The 16,674-nt window shown below is 36.8% G+C and overlaps 1 protein-coding gene across 2 annotated transcripts in view; it reads left to right on the top strand.

Moving 5' to 3' along the window:
• Window positions 1-16,674, top strand: part of CEP128 (centrosomal protein 128) — a 387,410-nt gene that overhangs the window by 318,051 nt on the left and 52,685 nt on the right. For both annotated transcript variants that reach the window (XM_036093994.2, XM_078054045.1), the window contains one exon: window positions 15,942-15,965. In XM_036093994.2, the coding sequence (XP_035949887.2) occupies window positions 15,942-15,965 (24 nt within the window). The remainder of the gene's footprint in view (window positions 1-15,941; window positions 15,966-16,674) is intronic.

Here is a 16,674-nt window from a genome sequence, read left to right as displayed (position 1 = left end):
CTATCCATATCTATAAATTGGGGACAGTAATAATACTTCATAGGACTATTAAGAGGATTAACTGGGATAAGAAATGCAGAAACAAACCTTGGTGCCTGGCAGGGCTTTCATAAATATTAATTCTACACACTGTTTGTTTGTACCTACTGCGCACCAGACATGGCGCTGCATACTGGGATAAAGTGGTAAATGTCCCTGTGCCCTCCCAGAGTCACCCTCTCCCTCTGTCTGACCCTCCTTGCTCCTTTCATGGGCAACCATGATTTTAAATTCAGATTTTGGCCAGATTATGCTAAAGGATTATGCTACATCTTTGGATAGCTACTAAATGTAATGAAACAGTGAAAAAAAGGTACATTGTGGCAATAATGAAATTGATTATATGGGTTGAATTTGAACATCAATCTCATTATTTAAGAAGAAAAAGGAAACATTTTAGTTGTAGGATCTATAAATGTCACCAGTGTTTCTGGACGCTTTCTTCATTATCAATATTTTCATTAGAAATGAACTAAATCCTTCATTTAATTAAAAACATTGGGTTTGTGGGGTTTTTTTTAAGTAATATAAATTTTTTGAGACATTCCAGAAGTTACATATATATATATACCCTTGAAGGATATTGAAGTGGCATTACTGACATGCTGTTTTTCAGATAACCCATAATTATATTTAATTTCTCTCCCGAGTAGCTTCTGGAACCTTCCATTTGAAGGACTTGATTTATTTTTTTGGAAATGTTTTGGGAGTGAGGGCAGGTGTTTGATTTTGTTTTTGTCGCCTCAGTAGTGCTCAGGCAAAAGCATTTGACATGAGCGGAAGGAGAAGATAATATTTTCCTCAGTCATTACTTCATTTCAGCTCCTTATGGAGTAACCTATGACAGCATGGTGTTTGAGGGAAAAATAGAATGCGAATTTCTTAGTTCTTTTGGAAGTCTAATAAATATTAATATAGGGGTATTATACTACAAAAAAGAATTCCAGTGTAAAGTTGGCAGATACATTGTTGGAAAAAAAACTGGGCAAGAAAAACACCAAAGACAAAAAGCTGACATGGGTAAAAAAATTGCCCTCGTTGAGGCTAGCAGGATCGTGCATTAACATCTCAGTAGTACCCGTAGATGGCCAGTCCTCCTGCTAAACAACCATGTGATGAGCTGGGCTAGTAAGAGACCAACTGGATAATTTCCGTAATTTTGCTGTCAATCATTTCTTCTTCTTCTAACTGTAGAATGCCCAGAGCCTGTATTTTCAAACCACGTAGTGATTTGGGGATTTAAGAGATTATGGGTACAAATGCAAAGATGGGGCTGCTAAGAATCCCTGAGTTAACTTAGAAGGGAAAGTAAGGGTGAAATCGGATGCTGTGTTCTAACACTGGTTCTCTAGAAGAACTGAAGGATTCATTAAAGCAATTCTTAAATTGCCCCAGAAATTCTGATTTGCTTGGGAGATACTAAGGAACATTTTTAGAAGTCCCGATTTGAATAAATTAACAAATTATGATTGAACTGTTTATTAAACTAGAAGGTAAATGCAGTATCCTGTTCCTCTCTAGGGTGACCCATGAGAGTTAAAATGCAACTTCCATAATTCTAGAAATCAAACATAACGCATACCTATGTATTCTTCCCAAGAGGCAAGAATGTAGGCAAATCACTATATGTCTCTCTTTCTTTTTCTGATGTATGATAAAAAAAAATAATAACTGTTGTAAGCAATGACGTAAACCAAGCAAAACGTGGGTGATTATGGGGGATGGAGTATTGGGCAACACTGGCCACTTTGAGGACTAGCTGACTTAATGGCCCATTAAAATCTCTTATTTTCTCAAAAGGTAAAGAAGCTTACCAAGCTTAAATTTGGTATGAGGTCTCCACAGAAATAAAACATTAGCAGTCTGTATTAGGGTCAAGCAGGGTCTCAGTCAATTAGATTTGCACACTTCCATTTACTACGTCAAGAGGCCTCAGGAGAACAGGGAACCAAGCTCAGTAAAATCGATTCCACTTGAAATTTTAATGACCATTAAATTTTATCACTCTATTTTACCTAAAATTGGCAACTTAATTTTAGTTCCAAATTTATGGCAATAAAACTAGAAAGTAGAAGACCCTGAAAGTGAAGTAGTCACTTCAGTCTCTGTCTGAATGTATGGACGTTGAGTGACTAGATCATTTTCCTTGGAGGATAAAAGAAATATGAATATGTGGCTGGTTCTGTTTATCCAGAGAGATGCAAAGCATGAGCCTTTAGGATTCAGCAGTCTCCTTTGAGTCAAGCGTCTACAAAAGCCTCTAAAAAAAAAAAAGATAGACACCCTTTGGAAACATTTTAAAAATGCAAATATAAAGTGTAATTTTTGAGTTCAAGTGCCCAAATTTTACTCTGTGACAAAGTTTTCTAAAAACTTGGTAGAGTAGATGAGCCAAGTGTGTGTTATAAATTTTGTAAATTATTCCCACAAGGGGGGAATTTATGTGTCTCCATATACTAACCCCTTTGCAGTTGACTCCATGAAAAGCAACACTTCCATAAAATATCCCTTAGTGCCTTTGTCAGAGTCTGAATTCTGGGCTCCATGAGCACTGGGGCTGATGAAAGAACAGCTTATGTTTTCTCCTGAAAAATGAAAACCATCTAAGTATGTTATGATGTTTTGCAGTGTTGAGCTTGTCTGGGAGTTTTTGCCACATTTCCAGAGTCAACTGTCACCTTACAGTTCAGGGCAATTTCATTTGGGTCGCAATTTAAGTAATCACTTCAAGACCACTTTCCTTTATGTGTATCTGCTTATTCTTCTCAGTCACACCCCTGGATAGGCCTCAGACTTTGGATAAATAATCGTGTGTCTTCCATTTGGGCTGCTATAACAAAACTACCGTTGACTGAGTGGCTTAAACTAGAAACATTTATTTCTCCCAGTTCTGGAGACTAGGAAAGTCTAAGATCAAGGCAGATTCAGTACCTGCCTTCAGTATCTGGCCTACTTCCTGGGTCATAGCAGGAGAAAAGCAGATAGAATCTGAATCTTTTCTAAGGGCACCATCTCACTCATGATGGATCTGTCCTCATGACCAATCACCTGCTAAAGGCCCCATCTCCTGATATCACTTTGGGGATTAGGATTTCAACCTGTTAATTTTGGAGGGAGGGACACAAACATTCAGGCCATAACGCCCCATTCTCCATCTTGTCTTCTGTCTCCTGATGACAATGACAGTTGTGAAAACAATATTCTAAGGGATGACTATAGTGTGCAACAGATTTGGGAACAGATGCTCAACAATAATACATTTCTGGTTGAAACCGTTTACATTGACTGTAAAAACAAATCTCTGAGGTTCCAAGTATTAATAGAAGATCATTGAAAGAAACTGTAGTTCTCCCTTCTAGGGCCATCTCCCACCCCCATCTCTGGAAGATTTTCCAGAAGGTAAAGAATCACTGGAGAGGATTTCCCCAGACTGGGATCTTAAAAACTCTCTAATACTACGTTTCAATTATTAACAAGTACTGATTTAGTACTTGTTAGTTCCTGTCAAGATTCTGCTAAATCGATCCCAAAGGGTGATGGTCTGTGCATCAAAGGAGAAGAAAATATCACCCCCTGGCTGGTTAACGAATGATCTTAATGGTGCCAGACAATGCTTTTGTGTCAAACACTGTGCCAACACTTCTAAATCTATGTCATTGATGCCTTGCACCATTTCTACAAGATAAATACTGTTATTTTCATTTTACATATAAAGGAGGCTCATAGCTCATTCAGCCAGCAGTTGGCCGGGCTAGTACTTATACTAGAATCTGCCTGTCTTTTGTACTCTTGTACTTAAATGTCTCCAGAGCTTATGGAGAAAAGAATTTCCACACTTTTTTTGTTTCTTTGGATTCTTGGCCTATCCTTCTTTGAATTTCTTCCATCTCTTTTTTTTTTCTAGGAGAATGATTCATTAGAAAACATATTTACAAATATTTAAGTATTTATTTAGTGTGGTAAAATACTAACTCACCCCTTACCTTCTCAAGAAAAATACTATAAGAAGCTAAATGATTTGTTGAAAGTGCCTTAAATAAATCAGGCAATACTGGGGACTAATATTAATGAAAGTCGTCACTGCTTTTCTATTAACTTTAAAACTATTTACAAACCCTTAGGCTCTAAGCTTACATATACATGGCAACTGGTCTGTGTGTGTGTGTGTGTGTGTGTGTGTGTGTGTGTGTGTGTGTGTGTACTTGGCTTTTGGCATGTGGGGAAGATTTTTAATTCCTGGTGCAAGATTATGAACAATCCAGTAATCTCAAACACTTCTAGGAAGGAGAAGGGCTCATTTTTCTTTTTCCATTCTGTACCTTTTCTTTTTGCTTATTCATCATGTTTTAAATAAACAGACCAAAGAAAGTTGTTATTAAAGCCCTCCTTGGACTTCTTCAATTTCAGTTTTAAACCAGGTTCAAAATATTCTGGCAAAAATTAAAGGCAACATTGAAAATGTTTGCATAAATTTTAAATTGTGCAAAAAGTGATAAAACTAAAATGAGCTGAAAGAATGAGTAATAAGCATCTCCTCCTATCTCTGTCTTTTTAGCATAATCAGTGATGATATGGGTTTTTAAAAACTGATTCTGAAGTGCATTCCCTTTCCAGAGTATCTGCATTACACTTACTCTTCTAAATGTAATTTGTTAGAAGTTTAATGTTTACTTTTGAAAGTGTGAAGCCTTATTAGCATGCTAATAAATAACATTTAATGTCTATTAACAGTACTTCTATATTTGCTCATAAAATGGAATAGAAAAATATTACCTACAAGAGATTCCATGCCTTTACTACATTCTGAGTGTAATTGAAATCCCTAGTTCTCATTTCACTGTTAGAAAAGAACTAATAAATTTGTCACCAGTAAAACAGGGGTGGGGGGAGAGGCCATTTATGAGCTCAGTAATGAATCTAACTCGCACAGCCCAGACCTGAAAGACTTGGGAGATGAGCACAATAGAGGTGCCAGTTTGCTGTATAGCATCACAGCTAATTAAGTTTGGATCTATGCTTTTCTTTATTCTTTTTTTCTGATATTTCCCCAGTGGTGTTGGCTGTATGTGCTTTAGCTGGCCTAATGTCAGACCCAGAAGTCAGAAGCAGTTGCAACTTACTTAAGAAAGGCATATGGCAAAAACATAATCCCTTTGATTATATGGTAAATGACTATAAGAATGTGTACAAATAATGGTTTTTATTTGAACATGAAATTTTATTGTGGTATAGTATGTGTTTTGTTATATTGTCACCTGACATCTGTTAAAAATAAGGTTCTGGAATGCTGTTCTGGCATGTGTAATTTTGAGAAAGAGGCTCTGAAACCGTTTTCCAGCATAAACCCTAACCTCCACCACACACAAAATATAGCCCTAGTGGTAATAAAAAAGGTATCGTTTGTATAGATAAATATATAAATATATACATAGTTTTTTTAACGTGAATTTTAATTTGTTTTTGAAAGTGTAGATTCCTTTGAGTCATGTGGACATGGATTACAGTCTAAACTCAATCACAATGTGGAATTCAACACATTTAATATCTTTGAGTCTATTTCTCGGACTATAAAATGAATGAAATTAATAATATTCACCTGTTGAGAGTTCGGGGGAGCATTAAATGAAAACATATTTTCAACGAATAATAAGCTTTTAATAAATAGTGTTGAGTTTTATGATACTGGTATTTTAAAAAGATGTTTTTATTAACAGCCACAACACACATACCATTCTCCCTTTTATTCCTGAAATTAAGCAAACCCTTTCCCTGTCCCAGGACCTTTGCATTTGCTACTTCCTCTCTCTGTAATGGCTTTTCCCTTAGCTCTTTCAGTGATGGCTCATTTTCATCCTTTGAGTTTCAGCTCAAATGTCACCTCTTTGTGGGGACTTAACCTGACCAACCTGTCTAAAGTAAATCTCTGCCCTCAACCCCCATCACGGTTTTTTGAGTATCTTATTTATGTGTCTTCTCCTTTGGAATGTAAACTCCATGAAGGCAGAGAGACCTTATCTTCCTTGTTGATAACTGTGTACGCAATGCCCAACAAAGTGTCTGCCTTAATAAATGTGAATGAATGGATGAATTAATTAAATTGAATAAGTGAGTGGAAGGGACGGAAGGTGGGAGGGAGGAAAGACATTGGAAGGACAGAAAAAAAATGATGGATAAAAGGAATAAAGGACAAAAAAAAAAAGAAACTTTTATACCCTGAAGAATGATTTATATTCTGGATATATGTATTTATGCATATACAACTTTTTGATGTTATTTTAAAGTTTAAAAGTTGGGTAAAAATTTTCTGGTTCCTGTTGTCTTTTCTTTCCCCTGGTCAGTGTGTTTCACCTTATGGTCTCCTTCCAGAAACTGACAGGGGTTGTTTTGCTGTAGAGTGACCTCCCTCTGTGAGGCAGGAAGTAATTCCTATAGGCTGCTAACACCTTAGAACAGAGGGTTGCCAAACTTTTCGTAAAGGGCCAGATTCTAAATATTTTCAGTTTTACAGGCTATATGCTGTCTCCCAATGACTCACCTCTTCCACTACAGACTGAAAGCAGTCATAGACAATATGTAAAGAAATGAGTGGGCTGTGTTCCAATAAAAATTATTTAGGGAAACTGAAATTTGAATTCCACGTAATTTTCATGTGTCATAAAATATTATTCTTACTTTGATTTTTCTTTAGCCAAATAAAAGTGTAAAAACCATTTTTAGCTCATGAGCCTATAAAAACAAGTGGCAGGTTAGAATGGCTTAGTGTCCTACTTTGCTGACCCCCTGCCTTAGAATGAACTAGTTTAATGGTTTTCTATCCCATGACTGTTTGCCTTCAAAAAGATGAACTGGAGTGGGAGGAGGCAAAGAATACATTTCTATTGGTAGAATTTTTAATAATTTTGCAAATGGAAGGAAAGCATAATTTTGAGTTAATCAGACCTTCCTGAACTCCTAAAAGCACATTACATCAGTGCTGTATTATCCACAAGTAAGGTTGTGAGTGTTAAAAGTAGCTTTCATGACTGGTTAAAACTGCCCAGGTGTGTCCATTAGCAAGCTCCCACCTTATTTATTCCTTTGCATCATAGACTTTGGAATTTAGTATTAGTTACTTCTAAGGATGTTTGAAAGCAAGACAGTTTGAGAATACTTTAGCTCTATAATCCTGAAGAATTTTAGCTCTATAATCCTGAAGAATAAAATGCTTAAAATTTCAAGTAATGATTTCCCTACAATTTGTGTGTTTAGGTTGGGTAAGGAATTATTTGGGGAAGACATTTTAAGAGCACAGTGTGATATCATTTTCTAAATGCAGAAATTAAAAATTTAGTAGAAATTATTGTAGTCCTATTAGTGTTATTTTATAGCTATGACTATTTATAGTGCTTTCGAATATTTTAAGACAATAGAGCTTTCCAACTTTTTTCTTTACTCACATCTCTCTTAAACAGCCAAAGCAACTGTTTAAAATTCCACCTTGGGAAGATGCTAGTCAGACTGCAATGAAAAATCAGAATGAAGCTCAATTTGAAGAAAAATCAGTTAAGTATTTCATGGGTAGGAAAATTTAGGATATTTGGAACTAAATAGTCAAACCATGTCTACTTAATTTTAGGACATATAGGATAAGTCAGCCTTCAGGTATGTATCTCAGCAGTATAAGTAGAAACTAAGTTGTTGGGGCTTTTCCTTGGTTTTCTTGGATACTAAGAATAGTGCACCATTGATGGTCAGAGTACTGATAATCTGAGGTTAGTTTTAAATCCTTTAACTATCTTTCCCTTCCCACCTGTGCTTTTATATCAGGAAATGGAGATTAATAATAGTTTTAATCTTAGTCAAACTGAAGAGGAGACAAGAAAAACCTAACTCGTGTCAGCCAAATATATTATTTTAAAACCATCTGCTTATGTCTGATTATCCTTATCAACAGTCTGTCTCTTTAGTATAGAACAGTGAGAGGTAACTATACAGAAGCCCACAGAAGGAATGTGGGAATGAGGGTGAAAGAGCCTCTAAAACTTGTTCCTTGTGCTTTAATTCCTGAAAACACTTGAGTAAATAACTGCATGTAAATTGAGATGTGCATTATTGGAATTGCTCAAAGGTAAGCAATTTAATTCCCAAAGTGGACTGTTTGCTCATTCCATTTAATGACTCAGCTTGTGACATGCATGATAGTCAACAACGAAGTGCTGCGATTCAAATATTCAGGTAGAAGGAGCTTGGGACAGTGTGTTCCGTGGTTATGTGGGTTTCTCTGAATATTCTTCACCTACAAGTCTGGAAGATGTGTGTCCTTGAGGGATTCAGAGGAGATGTCAGCCTCAGGGAGTCTCATTAGGCCAGCTGTGTTTGGTGACAGTCAGATACACACCCTGAAAAAAACATATCCAATTGTTTTCCACAAGTTCTCCATGACACAAACCTACTCATAAATTATGCCATAATCACTGCCGCACTGTAATTTGCATATGAGTTCAGAGCATATTCAGCTGATATATGACTAACCTCACCACTGGAGACATGTACTTTATTTTTTAAAATGTAAATCCTTGGGGGGAAAATATATGGTATGTTGGTTCCTGGGTCATTGGCTTTCTCCCCCAACTATTCAGCTACTGCGCCTGCATCTCTTTTTGGGGACGGTCAGTCTTTGCAATTACATTGGTTGTCATTTGCATTGCCCCTAACCACCATCATAGCCTTTATGGTATCTGCAAATAATTTTTAGTTGTTCCCCAGTCCAGATGTCATTCACTGAATTCTTGTTACCTGTTAACAGCAGGTTTACTGTAGAATTGAGCAGTTCTGGGAGAAAGAAGGTTCATTTGGTTTGTAGTCTTATCCTAGTCTAGGCACCTATGCACCACATTACATTGTGCATTAAAGAAGAATCTTAACATGATTCTTCATTTTAAAGGGGGGGGAAAAAAGAAACCTCATTGCTTTGCTCCGTTGTCTGAAACATAAAGGGTAAATGTGAGATTTTTTTGGTTTTAGTTTTACACAGTTGACTGGAAGTGTTTACAGGGATTTCAAGCAAAATCCTACTTTGCCTCTCAGGCTGCATTTTCCAGTGTGAAATCTGTTGAAACAAACCAACAGAGCCCCATTTCCCTATCTTTCTCTTCATCTTTCCTGCCCCACCCCCACCCCAACAAACACATGCACACATCCCACTTCTGGGCAAGTGTAATCTCAGACTTCTCTGAACAAGGTCAAACAGCGACACAAACAGTGTCGGAGTAGAAGGGTTGGTGATCGCCTCATAACAAGACTGCAAACCCACAATGCCACCTGGCAGTGTTGCTGAGGAACCCTACAGAAGAACAGCTGGCTGTCTCAGTCTGATCACGACAGTGGTAGTGGATGAGAGAACAGAGCAGAAATGTGGAGCACATATTTTGACTCTGTTCGTAAATCCTCCTTCTGATTCTGATTCTATCAGGGATTTGCCACACCCTGAGTGAAAAGCAGGTAACAAGGAGTGTTACTGGGTACTCCCTCTAGGCTAGGAAATGATACATCCCTTTAAACTGGCTTTTCTTGATAAGTCAAAGTGTTGGGGAGTTGGACTGAGGAGGGTTATTGACAACTTTCTTTTTTTTATTATTATTATTATGTTCATTTAGCCAGCATAAAGTACATCGCAAGTTTTTGCTGTAGTGTTCAACGACTCATCAGTTGCATATAACACCCAGTGCTCATCCCAACACATGCCCTCCTTAATACCCATCACCTAGTCACCCCATCCCCCCACTCTTCTCCCTTCTGTGACCTTTAGAGTCCAGAGTCTTGCATGGTTTGTCTCTCTGATTTTTTCCCATTCAGTTTTATTATTGACAACTTTCTAGACAAAATCTTGATGCCTTGCTGTGGTTTTCTTTTCAGTATTTCTGTGTTGTTACTTTGGATCCTGTAGTAGATTATTTGAAAAGGACGCTTAAGCAGCTAGTGAAATGAATGAACAAGGGTAGACTACAGGTATCCAGTGATGGGTGAAATGAAATCTGCCTGGTTGGGAAAGCACTGCATGCTGCTCTCAGGCCACTCGTTCTAGTTTGTCTTAAGTGTAGAGTAATTTTGTCTGACTTTTAGTAGATAATGTGGGATTTTACTTATAGATCATTGATTCATTTGGTATATTCAAAGTCAACTTAGGCTATATTTTAAAACTTTTTTTGGTGTTGCAACATTAAGGTGGTTTGCAGTATTTAGCTCTTTATTTTAATTTATTTTAAATCACTATGTAAAACATTCATTTTTTTGTGATGACTCATAAGGCCTTTTCTTTTTCTTTCATTTTAATATCTTGAATTTTAGAAAAGAATATACTTGGAATTGTTTTGAGCTCTTTTAATTATTAAAAAATGGTGGACAATGTCTTAAATGTAATGGATTGCCTTGTAGAAATTCATAAAGAAAATGCACATTTTTTTTTCATTTTATATCACTTATATAGGAAGTAGCAAGTAAAGTGTGAGTATTGATTAAACAGAATTAACATTGACAGGAAAAATGCCACACAGTGGTATCTCTGGTTGAAGCCAAGTGGATTTTTCTTTCAGAAGAGAGGCTTTTTGATTTTGGAACAGTAATGGAGGGAGTCCCCATTGTCGGTCTTTGTTTTTTGAAAATTATTTGTCCATCATGGTCTTTCAGTTCCAGAGAAGTTTTCAGAATTATTCTATACTCTTAAAGATCCTTAGAGTTGGAAGAGTGAGAGACTCTTGTTATATTCTTATACCAGTATTGTGCATTTTCATTTGTCAATGGATATATGTAAAGCATTCTTGGAAAATGCTGTATAATTGTGATAAAGTCACTAGGCCTGTTCAACTATACTACCAGAGGCAAAACTCTGATTATTTAGACTTACAAGGCCTCTAATTCATCTCTTAGGTGGGATGGATGAATCAATGTGTCTCATTGATTGGCTTTGCTAAATCAAACTGTTAATGATCAGGGATTCAGATACCAGCGCTCCATATAGCACTCATTTTCTAACTTAGCCTACAAATATTTGCCCATCTCCAATGATGCTAATGAATTTGCCTCGGTTCAGTCATAAATTTCAATGTACAAACCACTGTGATCAGGCAGAAAAGGCATATATACAGCTCAAGGCAGGTTACTAACCTGCTCATAAAAAGTTAATATACATCTTTTCATAGTATATATGCTATAGACCTCTTCTAAAATATGCCTCTCCCTTCTTGATCTGCCAAGCCCAAAATGAATTACAGTGTGTTATGTAGCAGCATTATTGACACTCAGAAATTGTGTGTAATACTCACATTATAAAGAATAACTAGCACTTTACTTTGGAACTCAATGGCTATACAGTGACTACATGTATAATCTTTTAGAGTAAACATTCAGTAATTGTTGCCATTTTAGGTGTTTCTTAGGCTGTTCCACTCCTTGGATAGAATGAAAGAATAGTCACAAAAAATCAATAGCAACAAAATGGGATTTTTCCCCCCAAGAACTTTTTTCTTCAAAACATTGAAGGTATTTTTCCTTTGATTTTGTTTAACCTTCCACTCCCAATTATTTCTTTCTTTGTTATTGGTGTTATTTATCCAGAAATACTTCATATAGGAGAAATCAATAGATTTAACTTAATAAAATGATTTATTTGTATAATATTCTTACATCTTATTTCAAGTGTTTTTGTTGGGGATAAAAGGACTTGAAGGCCTCTGAGAGTCTACAGTTATCCTAAAAGTGTATGCAGAATTATGTGTATGTTGTGGATAATGTACATTTTCCTGGGGAGAAGATCAAGTTTCATCAGGCTCTCAAAGTCCCTGACTACAAAAATAAGAACGACTGATATATTAAAACCACCTGAAGTAGCATGACTCTAAGTCATCTTGGCTATTTCTGGAGGCTGTCTTCCCTCTTGGCTCCTCCTACCTTCTAACCCCCCTTTGAATGTCCCAATACTTTTCAGGATCCAAGTGTGGGAGTGTGTGTTCATGGTGGGGGAGGGGGCGAGTGTTGAACCTTCAGGTTGATCTTGAAGATAAAATCTGTTGAAATGAAAATTGGAAATTAAACAACAACAACCACAAAACACTGCACTTCTGGTGAGAGGGGGAGAGGTGAAGAAGCATAGAATTTACTGTGCTGTACTTATGTGTTCATTCTAGGACATATCCTGGCATTTGTTTCATGGACTGTATCAGTGCCGCAGTATTGGCTTAAATTACCTCTATTTTAATAAGAAGAACCAGAAAGGAAGTGTGAACATAGCTTGTTTGAGAATAAATATTTGCAGTAGCCTAATTCTTTTATATACAGAATTATAACAGCTAACCTTATCTGCCAAAAAAGAAGTCAGCCATTTACATTTTCAAAGCATTTCTTAACTTTTAAAAGCAAGTTAGTAAGTCCATAAAGATCAGGAGTAGTTTCTTTTTACTGATAGCCTACAATTAAGACCAAACAACTGCACAGTTTAGACGAAGCTCACTAATTGGCAGTGATGGCTGGTCTTCTGTTAGCTGCTATTGATTGGCAAATGGAATTATTGAAATTCAGGTTAATGAACTGAATTGCCTATTGCCCTAATTTTCTCATTTTGGTAACATATTACATTTTTCATAGAAAGCTATCTCAGTACCAATTTGGAATGAAGTAGGTTATAGATGAAAAGACATAAGTAAATTGCATTGAAGTAAATCATTTCTTCATCTTTGTATTTTTTTTTTTTTTTTAAAGATTTTATTTATTTATTTGACAGAGAGAGACACAGCGAGAGAGGGAATACAAGCAGGGGGAGTGAAAGAGGGAGAAGCAGGCTTCCCGCGGAATAGGGAGCCTGATGTGGGGCTCGATCCCAGGACCCCGGGACCATAACCTGAGCTGAAGGCAGACGCTCAACGACTGAGCCACCCAGGCGCCCCTCATCTTTGTATTTTAACAAAATGGAGTTTTCTTGGACCATTTGTGTTCATAGTCTTGAAGACTAGGCACATGTCTTAGCTTGGATTGCTACACCAAATTACCGCAGACTGGGTGGCTTAAACAACCACAAACATTTCTCGCAGTTGTGGAGGCTGAGGAGTCCAAGATCAAGGAGCTGGCAGATTCAGTCCTTGGCGAGGGCCTTCTTCCTGGCTTGTAGATGGCCATCTTTTCTCATTATGTCCTTACAGGGCAGAGAGCAAAAGGAGAAGCAAACATTCTGTCTCTTCTTATAGGACACTGATCCCATCATGAAGACAAGGCTCTGTCCTCATGACCTAATTAATTACCTACCAGAGGTCCCATCTCTAAATGCCATGGCGCTGGAGATTAGGGTTTCAATCCATGAATTTTGTGAGGATATGAACACGCAGTCCATGACTGTGTATTTCTTTTAAAGTCTTGTAACAAATATTCAAGTAAAATGAAGACACTAATACATAAATTATATCAGTTTATCTTTGCAAGACACGGAGATCTGAATTAAGACAGACAAAATTTAATTAAATTCTATTGTTTTGACATCATATGAAAACTCTGATTTCAAACTAGCTTTATGTGTGCTTTTAAAACTAGTTGTATGTTTGCTTTTAAAATGTGCTAATCCTAAATAATATGAGCTCATAAATATATGGTATGGGGAAAACTTAAGACCCAAATAGTGGCTGTAAATATTTTGAGCCTTCCAAGATGGTTCATATAAATGTGATACTGCCCAAAGGCTGTTTCTGTCTTTGTAAGGTATCTAATGAGGTTCTTCTGTTCAGTCTGCAAAGGATGATAAAGCACTGCTGAATGGTTTTGTCCCAGATGGACTGTGAATAAGATGCCTGGTAACAACAGATCAAAGCCCCCTTGAGGCATTATTATATGCATTTATTATGAAGCATTCAAAAGTGACAGTACACAAGTCACCAACAAAACAGCAGTTATTTCATGAAAATTATGGGGGCGAGGGTGAAGTTCTCTCAAGTATGCCAACAAAATGCAATTAAACAGATTATATTGCTAAGAACAGTCTGCTTTGGGCTGATTTTGCATAATATATTCATTTCACTTGTACCCACATAACCAAATGTTTAAAGGGTAGAAATGTTCAACTCAGTTTCCCAGTCTGAGGGTGGGAGGTTGGATTGTGGAAGTCCTCAAAGGCAAGGCCTATATGTGTTAGGTAACGCTGGGAGGGCGGCTGGGAGTGCGGCCATGAGCGCCAAGTTCTTGCTGCTCCTGTGTCCTGTGTCCACTTGGGTCCCTGTAGGTTTACCGAGAGATCTTAGCTGAGTGGCTCCTTGTACCAGTTCCCCACTTTGCCTCTTAGGCAAAGGTAATTTGATTAAACGAAAAGGAAATCCAGATGTCACACATCTCCCATTGCTTAAAATGAGAGAAAAGAAGGAAAAGTGGCCTTGATCTTCCCAAAAAAGATGGCTATTTTCTTTTTTCTTACTGATATTTTTTATTTCAAGATGCTGGAACATTCCAGAAGGCAGAATATAAATCAGATATTTTGTCCTTTCAGAATACTGGAAAAATCCAAAATATAGTTTACTTAAAGGATTTGTCTTAATATCAAGGGAAAAATTCTTATTTTTAGTGTAAGTTTTTTTTTAATTTTATTTTATTATGTTACGTTAATCACCATACATTACATCATTAGTTTTTGATGTAGTGTTCCATGATTCATTGTTTGCGTATAACACCCAGTGCTCCATTCAATACGTGCCCTCTTTAATACCCATCACCAGGCTAGCCCATCCCTCCACCCCCCTCCCCTCTAGAACCCTCAGTTTGTGTCTCAGAGTCCATAGTCTCTCATGGTTCATCTCCCCGTCCGATTTCCCCCCCTTCATTTTTCCCTTCCTACTATCTTTTTTTTTTTTTTTAACATATAATGTATTATTTGTTTCAGAGGTACACGTCTGTGATTCATCAGTCTTACACAATTCACAGCGCTCACCATAGCACATACCCTCCCCAATGTCTATCACCCAGCCACCCCATCCCTCCCACCCCCCACCGCTCCAGCAACTCTGTTTGTTTCCTGAGATTAAGAATTCCTCATATCAGTGAGATCATATGATACATGTCTTTTTCTGATTGACTTATTTCGCTCAGCATAATACCCTCTGGTTCCATCCACATCGTTGCAAATGTCAAGATTTCAGGTTTTTTGATGGCTATTTTCTTAAATCTTCAGACTCTCTTCTCTCATATTCAGCCTCTTTTAATTGGTAAAGACTTCCTGTACATAGCTGTCAGCTCTGAAAAGAGTTGAGAATACAGCTGTCACTTTGCGAATGCAACCATTGACCTAATCATTTAACTTTGTAGCAATATTGTCTGTAGAACTTTCGAAGATACTATAGATGGAGAAGGCCCATCTGGGTTCAAGATTGCCTGCATGTGACATCTTTCTTATTTATTTTTCCTGCCTTGTTTCAGTTAACAAATTACTTCTTAATTTGAATTGATGAAGTTATGTATGAACTTTACTTTCCAAGTCACACTTTATATTGTGTACCTGAGTGCAGGTATGTGTACCAACGTCCTTTTTTATATCACTACTATCATCTAGTTGCTCATATATTCAAATGTATGTAATACTTATAAATCCTTAAGTAGATAAATAATTTTACCAATGCAAAAGTCGTAAGGTTTATCCCATTTAGTCACTCTATATGAGTTTATGATATTTACTGTTAAATTAAACCTTGCGGTCCGAACACTAGCTGAGATAAGGAGTACAGTGATTCTTTCATGACTCCTTCTATTGTTGAAATCATCCTGAATAGGAGTTTTCATTTTTTGAGATTTTCAAAACATTATTACTAATAGAGGATAAGTAGAAAATCTGAAAATTAAGTAAACTTGAACTGATTTTAATAGCTTTGTTTTTATAATTCTGCATTATGCTTTATTTGCAGGACCGTCTAAATGCATTAGAAACGGTAAGTTGGGGCATTTTCTTTCTCCTTCTGTCAGAATTACTGCTGTGTCCTGAGGTGGATTTCAGAGCACTCCCCAAAAGAAGCAGTTTGAGAAGGCATTTCTAGAACTACATCTAGGATTCAAAGGGGAGAATAAGCTAAACTATACCTGAAAGGTATGTGGATACAGATTTTTAAAGTGAAAAAAGAGAAAAAACAAAAATGTGCCTATTTAAGTGGTCACTGCTCTCTCAAGACTGATGATACCAAGATGTACTAATCTATGAAAAATGTAATTAGTTTAAATGTAATCAATATCCTATATATTTGTGTCTGTATTTCCCAATCGCTAAAAGGACTGGTTGATCAGAAGCTGAGATTGGGGTGCTGTTTATATGAAGTTCAGAAATTCAACCTCAGTATTTTTGTACATGGTTTTCACCAGTACCCAAATAATGTTAAAAGCTGGTCAGCCTTTTTCTCAATAATCTTACTTGCAGGAATCTAGCATTAGGGAATAAGGTGCGTGAATGTAAAGACTACATGCTTGCAATATTTATTGTGAAATGATTTATTTTAAATGATTTTAGGAAGAAAGGGGAGACAACTTATTGTTTGACAATATAGTACTGAATGGTTGGATAAAGTGTGGACTTTTCCACCCAGCATACCACTGTGGTTACGGAAAAGGCTTATAATAGAAAACAAACTGAAAAAAGAAATAAAATCA

Source organism: Halichoerus grypus, chromosome 8 (assembly GCF_964656455.1).
Source record: "Halichoerus grypus chromosome 8, mHalGry1.hap1.1, whole genome shotgun sequence".
Taxonomy (NCBI): Eukaryota; Metazoa; Chordata; class Mammalia; order Carnivora; family Phocidae; genus Halichoerus; species Halichoerus grypus.
Note: the sequence above shows the minus strand (reverse complement) of the source record. Positions and strands in the feature narration are given on the sequence as shown.